Below are 13653 nucleotides of genomic sequence, written 5' to 3'. Positions count from 1 at the left end.
ATGTCAACATATCTGCATATTGTATAGTTTCAAAAGAATCTTGATTTTCAGTTGACTCCAAACTCACTCAGCACTGAGAATCTCTTCTATCCTCGCAAAGTAGCTTCATGTCCATTTCCTACCTATTTCCACCCCTTACCTTTCCCCCACTGGCTTCTGCAGTTCATCATCAATCGTATTTATTGAGCGCTTACTATGAGATGAGAGAGTTCCTCATCTCACTCCACTCAAATAATCAAAATGCCCACCTACAGGCCACCCACTACAAACCCTGTTTCTCCAAAGCCTTTTGCAGACCCATCAGGAATGGAAAATAGATGGAGATTCCAGGGAATAAATTCCAGATTCTATTTCAGGATGTATAGCTAAAACCCTCAAGATGCTCTATTTTAGAGGCAAATCTGGATGAATTCATGGACATGAAGCTCACACTGGAATAATGAGGAAGGGGGGCGGGCTAGGATGTAGATAGAATTATTAGGGATATTCTGTTGCCAATTTTGGAGCTGGATACTGGACTTGCTAGGCCCAGTTCTGACCCAGTAAGAGCATTTTTTTATATTCTTAAATTCACAGATGAAATCTCCAACACAATCCTTCACTTCATATGAAGCCAAACCCAAATCTCCTTACAGCTGGCTTCAAGGCTCTCGAATAGTTCTCCCCATCTTAACGTTTTAGCTCCCTTTGCTCCACTACCCCCCGGCCCATTTCACAGTTTTCTCTCATGCGAAGCTCACCTTCTAATGGTACCTCGCTCTCAAGTCTCTTTCCTCCAACTCCTCAATCACTTTATTTTCCCAGCCTGGATCTCTTTCTCCCCAATTTTATTGAACCATAGCTCTCCCCATCTTCTCAATACTTCTAAAAAACATATTCTTCAGGAAGCCTTCTCCAGCATCCTACCCAGATCAACACAACATACACACATAATACTTCATATAATTTATTCTTATCTGCTGCACTTATGCATGTATGTCTATGTATCTGCATATTCAATCATTTATTCGTCTGTCATCTTGACACATTTGGGTTATTAGTTGTTCACCTTTTCTTCTTCCTACTCTTCTTGTTCTAATGGACAAAAATATGGCCCTTTACTTCGTTCATTCATTCATTCAATCGTATTTATGGGGTGCTTACTGTGTGCAGAGCACTGTACTAAGCACTTGGGAAGTACAAGTTGGTAACGTATAGAGACGGTCCCTACCCAACAACGGGCTCACAGTCTAGAAGGGGGAGACAGACAACAAAACAAAAAATATTAACAAAATAAAATAAGTAGAATAGTAAATATATACAAGTAAAATAAATAGAGTAATAAATCTGTATGAAGATGTATACAGGTGCTGTGGGGAGGGGAAGGAGGTAGGGCAGGGGTTGGGAAGGGGGAGAGGAAAGAGGGGGCTCAGTCTGGGAAGGCCTCCTGGAGGAGGTGAGCTAGATTGCAAAGTCCTTGAGGGCAAAGAACATTCACTTGTACTGAATTATCCCCAGGCCATTTACCTGCTAGGCTGTATTTTATTTTAATATCCATCTACCCACCCTCTAGCTTGTAGGCTCATTAAGGACAGGAGTTAGGGTTAGGGTTGTATACTCTCACAAGCATTTAGTACAGTGTATTGTGTGCAGTAGAGGCTTATTAAATGCCACTGATTAACATAGATGGCTTTTAAGGGTGGCCTGGATAGGAAGGGCTGAGGCGGAAGAAATGGGAGCAAGGAGAAGGAGAGGGCAACTCCACAACATCTGGGAGAATCTCCTTGCTCAAGAATGAGGATCAATAAATCAGTGGAATTTACTGAGCGCTTACTTGGGCAGGGCACTGTTCTAAGCACTTGAGAGAATACAACAGAATTATCAGACATGATCCCTGCCCATAATGAGCTCAAAGTCTAGAGGGGGAGACAGACAATAATATGAGTAAATATGCAATTTATCATTATTTAAATATATGTAGATAAGGAAATGATTCTTATTCTATTCCCAACCACGATCTCGTTGTCACATTTGACTCATTTTCTTCAAGGGATTCCCCTTAAAGAAATCTCAGATCTCACTGCATCAATCTTTCCAGAGCAACCCATTTCTTTCTCTTACCAGAAAGAATGCCGGTGATGAGGAACGACAGTCTTGGAGAAGGTTTCATGCTAATGGGCTTCTCTGATCAGCCACAGCTAGAAATGATTTTATTTGTGGTTGTCTTGACCTCCTATCTCCTGACCCTGGTGGGGAACACCATTATCATTGTGGTGTCACATCTGGACCCCAGGCTCCACACACCCCTATACTTCTTCCTCTCACATCTCTCCTTTGTGGACCTCTGCTTCACCACCAGCATCGTCCCCCAACTATTATGGAACTTGTGGGGGCCATCTAAGGCCATCACTGTTGTGGGCTGTGCCATCCAGCTCTATGTCTCCCTGGCCCTGGGCTCAGCTGAGTGCGTCCTCCTCACTATCATGGCTTTTGACCGCTACGCTGCTGTCTGTCGGCCCCTCCACTACAAGTCCATCATGCACCCACGGTTCTGCCATGCTCTGGCAGCTGTAGCATGGATTAGTGGCCTGGGAAACAGTGTGATTCAGAGTACCATCACTCTCCAGATTCCCCGCTGTGGGCACCAGCACCTTGCTCACTTTATCTGTGAAGTGCCTGCTCTGATCAAGCTGGCATGTGTGGACACAAAAGCCAATGAGATCCAGCTCTTCATGGCCACTTTGGTCCTGCTCCTTCTGCCCATGAGCCTGATCATGCTATCCTATGGGTTGATTGCCCGGACCGTGCTGAGAATCAAGTCAACCCAGGCCTGGCGGAAAGCCCTGGGCACCTGCGGGTCCCACTTGCTGGTGGTGACTCTCTTCTTCGGCATGAGCTCGATCATTTACATCCAGCCCAACAGCTCTTTCTCCAAGACTTCAGGAAAGTTTCTGACCCTCTTTTACACCGTGGTTACCCCCACACTCAATCCACTCATCTACACCCTGAGGAACAAGGACATGATGGGGGCAGTGAGGAGGCTGTTGTCGAAAGACTGCCATTGGATGGAAACTTGATATCAAGAATCAAATATTAGTGGTGTTCGGACAGGGACTGAAATGAGCATGGGTTTCAATTTCCCCCCGCCCCAATCCGAATTAAGCACTGGCCAAAAATCAAACTAGACTCTAGACTGTAAGCTCCTTGTGGGCAGAGATCATTATATTCTCCCAAGTGCTTAGAACATTTCTCTGCAAACCATAAGAACTGGATAAATATTATCGATTGATTGTTCCTTCAAGGGGTCAAAAACTCAATGAATATTATTCCAGCTATCCAGATTTACACCGACAGAATCCGTATACAGTCTTTCCTTCTGTAACCTGGGGATTGTGTTCTTGAAGACTCTCATCTTGTGGGAAAATTTCACAATAACCACTGATTCAATGGGAATGAATGGGTTAGAGCTTCCAGGATTTGGAGATATTACCATGACTGGAATTTTTAGATACAAGTCGCCTTATTCTTCAGACCACCAATAATAGAATGCTTTGCACTCATGCCATTCATTGTCATTTTACTGCATTAAATACTGCAAAGTTCAAATACACAAAGTACTTTACAGTACAGTACAGTAAGGCTGAGTTGAAGGCTCGAAAGTGTAACAGCAACGTGTCTACTAAATAAAGCACAGATCTGGGATTCAGGAAGATCTGGATTCTAATCCCAGCTCTGACACATGTCTGCTGTTTGACCCTGGGTAAGGCACTTAACTTCTCTGTACCTCAGTTACCTCATCTGGGAAATAGGGATTAAGACATTGAGCCCCATGTGGGACATGGACAATATTCAAAATGGGAGGAAACAGGCCTTCCCAGACTAAGCTCCCCTTCTCCTCACCTCCCCTTCTCCTCTGTGTCACCCCGACTCACTCCCTTTGCTTTAACCCCTCTCCCTGCCCCACATTTGATCGAAATTCACCCATCACAAATACTTGTGAGTCAGGAACTATAGGTGTGCCTAGATCTGGGACTACAGAAAGGAAAGCCAGCATGAAGGATTTATTAATGTTAGTGCCTTGTTCAGAGCCAGTTATATTCTGTTTTCCATGCCAGCCAGGTTCCTGCTTGGGCACAGAGCGAAGAAATAGTACAAGGGCATGGGTGTAGACCACCTTGAAGTACACACAAAGGCTTTATATATATATATATATATTCATTCATTCACTCGTATTCACTGAGTGCTTACTGTGTGTAGAGCACTGTACTAAGCACTTGGGAAGTACAAATCGGCAACATACAAATCAGCAACATATAGAGATGGTCCCTACCCAACAACGGGCTCACAGTCTAGAAGGGGTAGCCAGACAACAAAACAAAACAAGCACGTGTCAATACTATCAGAATAAATAGAATTATAGCTATATGCACATCATTAATGAAATGAATATAGTAAATATGTACAAATAAAATAGAGTAATAAACAACTAAAAATATATACAAGTGCTGTGGGGAGGAGAAGAGGGTAGGGCAGAGGAAGAGGGGCGATGGGGAGGGGAGAAGGAGGAGGAGAGAAAAAGGGGAGGGCTCAGTCTCGGAATGCCTCCTGCTCTCAGTAGGGCTTTGAAGGGAGGAAGAGAGCTAGTTTGGCAAATGTGCAGAGGGAGGGCATTCCAGACCAGTGGATAGACTATTGCCGAAGTGAGTACAACATAGGGCTGCTACTGCGTCGTAGAGGTATGACCTGGTAGACAATTGCTTTTATAACCTCTATGGTTCTGCCCAATTTAGCCAGCTAAACTGTGGTTTGTTTCCAAACCCCTTAATACTAGAAAACCTCTCTAAGAGAATTCACTCAATAGGTAACATCAAGTGTAATGGATGATCATTTGTGTAAGTAATATCTTTAATGGCATTTGTTAAGTGCTTACTATTTGCTACACACTGTACTAAGTGCTGAGGTAGGTACAAGAAAATCAGGTTGGACACAGTCCCTGTCTCACATAGGGTTCACAGTCTCAATTCCCATTTTACAGATGAGGGAACTAAGGCCCAGAGAAGTGAAGTGACTTGCTCAAGGTCACACAGCACAAAGGTGGCAGAGCTGGGATCTACTGGTGCAGCCCTCTGAATGTAGCCAGGAAGGTGTAGTCAATTAGGATTAATATTTTTTTAAAAGTATTTTACATGTTGACAAACCTTCAGAAACTGTCACCTTTGGATGTGAATATGACATTGATTAAATCCCCCAAGATGTTTAATTAATGTATTTTTGTCACTGTTTTAAATTATGTTTCTATCGTATTCAATATCATCAAGATCATCAGCATTCATCAGTATCAATATCATGCATTAAGCACAGGCTGTACTAAACTCCACAGTCAGAGGTTAGAGAATCAGCATGGCTTACTGATAGTGCACTGACCGGGGAATCAGAATTACCTGGGTACTGATCCCAGCTCCACCACTTGTCTGCTGTGTTACCGTGGGAAAGTCACTTAACTTCTCTGTGCCTCAGTTCCTTCAACCATAAAACGGGGATAAAGATTATGAGCCCCATGAGGGACATGGACTGTGTCCAAACCAACTAGCTTGTATCTACCCCAGAGCTTAGTACAGTGCCTAGCACGTTGTATGCATTGTAAGCACTGTAGACACAATACCATAAAAAAGATCAAATGACCAAACAGACACAGTTCCTTTCCTATGGCTTATATTTAATTTGAGAAAGACCCCACCCAAGCCAGGTAGCCCCATGCATCCTCCTTAACCATATCTGCACCCCAAGAAAATCACAAGAAAATAATTATATGTGAGCAACTAAGTACTCTGTTATTTTGGGGACTCAGAGGTAAGGGCAGGGCCAGGTTCAAAACTCTCTCCCTCTATCTAGGGAATCCACTTGAGGCAGCTCCTTAGAGACTCATGATAATTGCTCCAATGCCTCCCCTTGGCCTGAAGCTTCTGTGGAGCAGACATGTGACAATATCTCCTGAGTCTACCAATGTATTAACCTTCATGGAATCCAGGCTCCAGAAATAAAAATAAAATGAATAAATGAACTGTGTTGGTTAAGCACTTACCATGTGCCAGGCAACTGTACTAAGCTCTGGGGTGGGCACAAGGTATTCGAGTTGGACACAGTACCTGTCCAACATAGGGCTCACAGTCTTAATCCACATTTACCAGATGAGGAAACTGAGGCACCTAGATGTTAAGTGACTTGTCCAAGGTCACACAGCACACAAGTGGTGGAGCTGAGATTAGAACCCAGATAATTCTGTCTCTCGGACCTGGGCTCTATCTGTTACACAAGTGGTGGAGCTGAGATTAGAACCCAGATCCTTCTGACTCTAAGACCCGGGCTCTATCTGCTAGACAACACTGCTTCCTTTCACTCTCCTTCTACTAATCAGGACTCTTTGTCCTAGAACCTTTGAGAAGAACCGAGAGATTCTGATGACCCTGTTCACCCTCGTTTCCCTTCACAGTGGGTTTATGGGAAGAGCGGGAAAGGGTATTTCACAGGACATTTAATAATGACGATATTTGTTAAGGGCTTAAAGTGTGTCAAGTGCCTGGGTAGAGTCAATCTAATCTGGTTTGAAACTGTCCCTGCCCTACAAGGTGCTCACAGTCTCAATACTCATTTATAGATGAGAGAACTGAGGCCCAGAGAAATGAAGTGATTTGTGCAAGGTCACACAGCTGATAAGTGGCAGAGCTGGAATTAGAACCAAGGTCATTCTGACTCCTATGCCCTTACTCTATTGTTACATCCCAGTAGAGTCATTTGGGAATGGAGACGATTCATGGCTCAGCTTCATCAACGGAATGAAGCAAGATATTCAGTATCACAATAAGGAAGCATTTATTAACATACAGGAAAAACATTAATAGTAAAGGATCCTGCTTCTGTTAAGCCCTCAACCCAGGGGCATTGAGAATTTCCAACTGTAGGATGATCAGTCCCGTTTGGTGTTCAGGTCCTTAATGGGACATCCTGGTATAGGGCTCCTCCTGCCAGCCAAGAAGTCTCTCGGGCCCGGGCCGCCCCTGCCTTCCCTTCAGAGGACAGTGAGCAGCCAAGTATGGGCCGAGTCCAGCGTGGGCAACCCACCAAAAGTTCCCCTCTGCCCAGGCTGTCTCCATTGCTCTTTCAGAGAATAATAATAATAATATTAATGATGGCATTTTTTAAATGCTTACTATGTGCGAAGCACAGTTCTAAGCACTGGGGGGAGGGATACAAGGTGATCAGGTTGTCCTGCATTGGGCTCACAGTCTTAATCCCCATTTTACAGATGAGGTAACTGAGGCCCAGAAAAGTTAAGTGACTTGCCCAAAGTCACATAGCTGACAAGTGGCAGAGCTGGGATTATAATCCATGACCTCAGGCTCCCAAGCCCGTACTCTTTCCGCTGAGCCATGCTGCAGGGAGCAGCAGCAACAGGCATTTCCCTTCAGCCTGTTTAATTTGTTTGTTGACCGTTCTTCCGTGTAAATGGCCCTTATCTACCAATTACAGTACCATTGCCTCCTGCTCTTAGAAGACATCTTGCTCAGACCCCTGCAGGTGTGTCAACATTTTGGTCTTTGAGGAGCCTATCTGTCTGTCTCACCTGCAATCAGAGGAACCGATATACCAAAGGGGATTATATTTAACATGGTGCTCATGCAAGGTGCAAACTGCACACCTCATCTATCCACTAGGCCATTCTGCTTCCTTAGTCAATCAGTCATTTATTGAGGGCTTACTATGTGCAAGAGCACAATGCTAAGTCCTCGGGAGAATACAATATAACTCTATAATGGACACATTCCCTGCCCGCTGTTGGGTAGAGACCGTCTCTCTATGTTGCCAACTTGTACTTCCCAAGCGCTTAGTACAGTGCTCTGCACACAGTAAGCGCTCAATAAATGCGATTGAATGAATGAATGCCCTCACTGAGTTTACAGTCTGGAAGGGGAGACAGACATTAATATAAAAAATAAAGTTATTCATTCAATCGTATTTATTGAGCACTTACTGTGTGCTGAGCGCTGTACTAAGTGCTTGGGAAGTACAAGTCGGCAACATAAAATTACAGATATGTTCATAAGTGCTGGGGATCTGTAAGGGGAGTTGAATAAAAGGAGCAAGTCAAGGCGACGCAGAAGCAAGTGGGAGAAGAGGAAAGGAGGGCTTAGTGAGGGAAGGCCTTTTGTAGGAGATGTGCTTTCAATAAGTCTTTGAAGGAGGAGAGAGTACTTGTCTGTTGGATATGAGGAGGAAGGGTGTTTCAGGCCAGAGGCAGGATGAACGTGAGCAGTCAGTAATGAGATAGACGAGATGGAGGTACTGTGAGAAGGGTAACACTACCGAAGCAAAGTATGTGGGCTGGGTTATAGTAGGAGAATAGTAAGGTGAGGTAGGAGGGGGAAAGGTGATTGAGCGTTTCAAAGCCTTTGGTTGGGCAACCACTGAAGGTTCTTAAGGAGTGAGGAAATATGACCTAAATAACAACAACAATAATAATGATAATAATAATAATAATAATTGTGGTTTTTGTTAAGCACTTTCTATGTGTCAGGCAGTATACTAAGTGCTGGGTTGGATACAAGCCCCTCATGAGGCTCACAGTCTTCATCCCCATTTACCAATGTAGACAATGAGGCACAGAGAAGTGGTGTGACATCCCTAAGGTCACACAGCAGTCAGGTGGTGGAGTCAGGATTCAGTTTTTGTAGAAAAATGATCTGGACAGCAGAGTGAAGTGTGGACTAGACTGTGAGGTGGCAGGGAGATCAGCAAGGAGACTGATACAGTAATTAAGGCAAGATAGGATAAATGATTGGATTAACGTTTTAACAGTTTGGAAGGTGAGGAAAGAGTGGCCCTTAAGAGAACCACCGGTGCAGGTACAGAAAACAGAACAGAGAATTTTTGGTATCACCTCTCCTTCGGACCCTCACAGTACTTAGAGATTTCAGTTCTAATGAATCTTCAAGGAAAAAGAAGCCATGTCCACAGTCCTTTTACTGCTACAGTACTTCCAACTCTTATCACCTAGGAATAGCTTCTGGAGGACTTTCCTCAAGCCATCCTGATGAAATGTTTTTCTCACCCTTTCAGATAGAGGAAATTCAGAGAGCAATTTCTGACTAAGCCTTCTTGGAGACAGACCCTAACTCTGTGACTCTAACCCTAGCCTTAGCCTTCCCCTAACTCCAATCCTGACCCTGACCATAAAGCAAAGTCAGCTCCACTCATCCCCTCTTAAAAAAAGATTTTCTTCATTTCTCATAGAGTTGGGGATGGCTGTCACAAAATCCAATTTCTTCTAGGCCCTTGATCTGAGGGAATCTTCCACATCAGAAGGAAGAAGGAAAAACTCTAATGTAAGCTTTCATCTCTCCTCATCCTCTTAAATGTAATGATCCAATAACTCCCCATGATTCAAAGTTAAAATTCTGAATGCAAATGCAATATGGGATTGTCCCAGCAATATCCAGGGATCATTATCTTGCCCAGATGGATGTGAATGGAGATTCCCCTTGCTCTTCTCTCCAAAATGCAAATCAGAGGTTAACCTGGAGACAGTGGTGGAGGGTGGGGGTTGAGGGCTATGGGTGCAGGTTCTGTGGTAGAATGGGTGGATTCTACAATTAGAACCACAGCAAACAGAAAAAGGGTCTCATTATAGAAGGAAAATACTGGATAAATTAGTTTGAATGTTGGGTCCAGGTCTTGCTGAATTACACTGGGCATCTCACTTAATCCCTGGATATCCTTTTCTCTGGCTGTAGATTGTTCTAAGTGCTACACTTCTAGTCCTAAATGATGTCCCTTACCAGAAGGCTGTATCTCCAGGCCTACTTCATCCTTTCCTTAGGAATTAGCCAATCAATCAATCAATCAATCATATATATTGAGCGCTCACTTTTTATTTTGTGCGGAGCACATTATTAAACAATGTGTAAGTATAATAGAATTGGAAAACAGATTCCCTGCCCACAATGAGCTTTCTGTCCAGAGGACAAGCTGACTCTTCAGGGGGGATGCTACAGAAGGTCTCCATATGTCAGGTTGGCATGATTTTCCCATGTTCCCATTGTGTACGAGTAACACAGAGCAACACGATGGTTAGGATCCCAAAATATTTATTGAGCTTGCCCTTTGGTGGGCTTGTCCTTCCAACTTAATCCAAGACAAGTGGCTCCCACCACTCCTCCTCCCCCGACCCCTGCTGCCTTCCTGCAGGATGTATTATACATTGAAGGGACTAAGGGTGATGTCTGTAAGTTGTTAGACCCGACCCAGAAGTAACCATTGAAATAAGAAGGGAAAGAGGAATCGGAATAGGGTGACTCTGTGGCATCCCGGTTCGTCAATTCTTCTTTGTCCTAGTTACTCCACACTGAAGTGAAGGAGGCACCATGGAAACTAAATTAACTCTTTCAAGCCATTAAAGGACACTAGCGAATTAGCCTCCTAGAGGCAAAAAAGATACTGGGCTTTTCATTAATTCATTCATTCATTCAATCGTATTTATTGAGTGCTTACTGTGTGCAGAGCACTGTACTAAGCGCTTGGTAAGTACAAGTTGGCAACATATAGAGATGGTCCCTACCCAACAACGGGCTCACAGTCTAAAAGGGGGAGACAGACAACAAAACAAAACATGTAGACAAGTGTCAAAATCGTCAGAACAAATAGAATTAAAGCTCTATGCACATCATTAACAAAATAAATAGAATATTAAATATGTACAAGCAAAATAAATAGAGTAATAAATCTGTACAAATATATAACAGTGTTGTGGAGAGGTGAAGGAGGTAGGGTGTGGTGATGGGGAGGGGGAGAAGAAGGAGGTGGCTCAATCTGGGAAGGCTTCTTGTAGTAGGTGAGCTCTCAGTAGGGCTTTGAAGGGAGGAAGAGAGCTATCTTGGTGGATGTGTGGATGGAGGACATTTCGGGCCAGGGGAAGGACGTGGGCTGGGGGTCGATGGAGGGACAGGTGAGAACGAGGCACAGTGAGGAGAGGAGAATGAGGCAGAGGAGCAGAGGGTGCGGGCTGGGCTGTAGAAGGAGAGAAGGGAGGTGAGGTAGGAGGGGGCGAGGTGAGAGAGAGCCTTGAAGCCGAGTGAGAAGATTTTGCTTAGCACACTACCTGGCACACAGTCCGCACTAAACAGATACCATTCCAAATGAGTTTACAATCTGGAGGGGGAGACATAGATCCATACCTGTAATTTATTCATTTATATTAATGTGTGTATTTTGGGACTGAGGGAGGGGTGAATAAGGTGTTCAAATCAAAGTGCAAGGGCAACGCAGAAGGGAGTGGGAGAAGAGGAAATGAAGGCCTAGCCAGAAAAGGCCTCTTGGTGGAGATGTGCCTTTGATAATGTTTGAAGTTGGAGATGGTGATAGTCTGTCAAATATGACAGATAGGACACGGTTGAGAAATTGGCAATGAGATGGCCAAGATAGAGATACAGTGAGTAGGTTGGCACTATTCATTCATTCATTCAATCGTATTTATTGAGCGTTTACGGTATGCAGAGCACTGTAATAAGTGCTTGGAAAGTACAATTCAGAAAAAGAGGAATGAAGTGTGTGGGCTGGGTTGTAGTGGGAAATCAGGGAGGTAAATTAAGAGGGGGCAAAGGGATTGAATGCTTTAAAGGCAAAGGTTAAGGAGTTTTTCTTTGATGTGGAGATAGATGAGCAAGGATTGGAGATTCTTGAGGCGTGGGGAAATGTGGACTGAAAGATTTTGTACAGAAATGTAGAAAATGCAGAAAAACGTTTTGTAGAAACATGGAAGGAGCAGGAGGATTTCAGGTTCTTCACAGGTCAGATCAACAGTCACAGAAGTCACAGTGGTAACCTTCTCAATATCCCTTCTGGGTTCTTCCCAGAGTGGAGCAGGGATCAGTGGGAAAACCTGATGTCATGGGGATGAGGCAGTGCCCCTTGGTGAAGTTAGGCCGCAGGGGTTCAATTCAAGTGGAGCCGTTGATGGATGATCTGGTTCAGTATGACACTGCTTATGTTCTTGTATGAAATCCTGTGTGATTCCAGCACCAAACTTACCTTGACCATGGTCTCCTCTTCCCTCACCCTCACACACATACACACACTGACACAAGTGCATGCATTCTAGCACCAACCCTTGAACAAGTCCCCTGGATTGGGTTGTTTATTATGCTTTTCTGAGGAAGGTACTGAACAAAAAGAGAATGGAGGAAGAAAAAGCTCACTGACATCTGGAAAATGGGAACATGAATCCCATCCCATCCTGGGATTTCGCTGTAATTGTGATGGGTTTGGGGTTAGGATTTTGCTGATTCCGTGAATCATATGGGCTCCACCCTTTCCACTCTTTCTGGAACCTAATCACCCATGTCTCATTTTCTCTTGGCAGTGATGGATGATGGAGGTGACCAATGGCAGCTCTGGAAGAGACTTCATCTTGATGGGCTTCTCTGACCAGCCCCAACTAGAGATGGTCCTATTTGTGCTTATCTTGATTTCCTACGTCCTAAAACTTCTAGGCAACACAATCACTGTTGTAGTGACCCACTTGGACCCCAACCTCCACACACCCATGTACTTCTTCCTCTCTCATCTCTCCCTTGTGGACCTCTGTTTCACCATCAGTGTCATCCCCCAGTTATTATGGAACCTCTGGGGACCATATAAGACCATCACTGTTATAGGCTGTGCAGCCCAACTCGACATTGTCCTGGCCCTGGGCTCAACTGAGTGTGTTCTCTTCACAATCATGGCCTTTGACCGCTATGCTGCCATCTGTCGGCCCCTCCACTACATGACCGTCATGCAGCCGTGGCGTGGCTGAGTGGCATGGGAAACAGTGCAATCCAGAGCACCATCACCCTCTGCCTGCCCCGATGTGGCAACCGGCATATTCCTAACTTTGCTTGTGAGGTGCCCACCATGATCAAACTGGCATGTGTACCTACCCGAACCAATGACGTAGTGCTTTTCATTGCCACTTTGATCCTGGCCCTTCTGCCCGTTGCTCTGATTGTGGTCTCCTACGGGTTCACTGCCAGAGCTGCACTGAGGATCAAGTCAGCTCATGACTGGCAAAAATCCCTGGGCACCTGTGGGTCCCATCTGCTGGTGGTGACTCTTTTCTTTGGTATGACCTCTGTCATCTACATCCATCCCAACAGCTCCTTCTCCAAGAGTTCAGGAAAGTTTCTGACCCTCTTCTACACCATGATCACCCCCACACTCAACCCACTTATCTATACCCTGAGGAACAAAGACATGAAAGGAGCACTCGGAAGGCTTTAGGGAAAAGACCAAAGTTCAGGAAAGACCTAAAATCTTGAATCAAATTGTTCTAGAGTCTTAGAGAAGGACTGTAAAAGGTAGAAGCCTTTGATGTTGCTAGAGGTTTTCAGCCCTAAATCCAGGACAAAAGAGCCCAGTAGTAACTTTAGGAGTGTCTGGACCACAGACAGCTTTCCCTAGGTCCTAAAGCACTTCATATTTCTCATTCTTCAACTGAACGTTTGGGGGCATCCTATTCATTGCCCACCATGGCCCTGCACCTTTCTTGTTGCCACCACTCTACGGTTGAAGTCCAGTGATCTCCCCCAAAATCCCTGATCCAGAGATCATCAGGAACTAACCTACTATCCCACTCCCAGGGCT

General features: G+C 44.6%; 1 protein-coding gene and 1 pseudogene across 1 annotated transcript; both read left to right on the top strand.

Annotated features, from left to right (window-relative positions):
* Nucleotides 1-2108: 2108 nt before the first annotated feature.
* Nucleotides 2109-3056, top strand: LOC119940975 (olfactory receptor 2G3-like). Its single transcript, XM_038761390.1, has one exon. It carries the CDS (start codon nt 2109-2111, stop codon nt 3054-3056), a length of 948 nt encoding a protein of 315 aa, XP_038617318.1.
* Nucleotides 3057-12397: 9341 nt separating this feature from the next.
* Nucleotides 12398-13290, top strand: LOC119940563 (annotated as a pseudogene).
* Nucleotides 13291-13653: the final 363 nt, after the last annotated feature.

This window comes from Tachyglossus aculeatus, chromosome 19 (assembly GCF_015852505.1).
Source record: "Tachyglossus aculeatus isolate mTacAcu1 chromosome 19, mTacAcu1.pri, whole genome shotgun sequence".
NCBI lineage: Eukaryota > Metazoa > Chordata > Mammalia > Monotremata > Tachyglossidae > Tachyglossus > Tachyglossus aculeatus.
This window is presented reverse-complemented; position numbering and strand designations above follow the sequence as displayed.

Excerpts from the sequence above, each read along its gene's own strand:
- LOC119940975 (XM_038761390.1), top strand. The coding sequence starts at position 2,109 with ATGCCGGTGATGAGGAACGACAGTCTTGGAGAAGGTTTCATGCTAATG.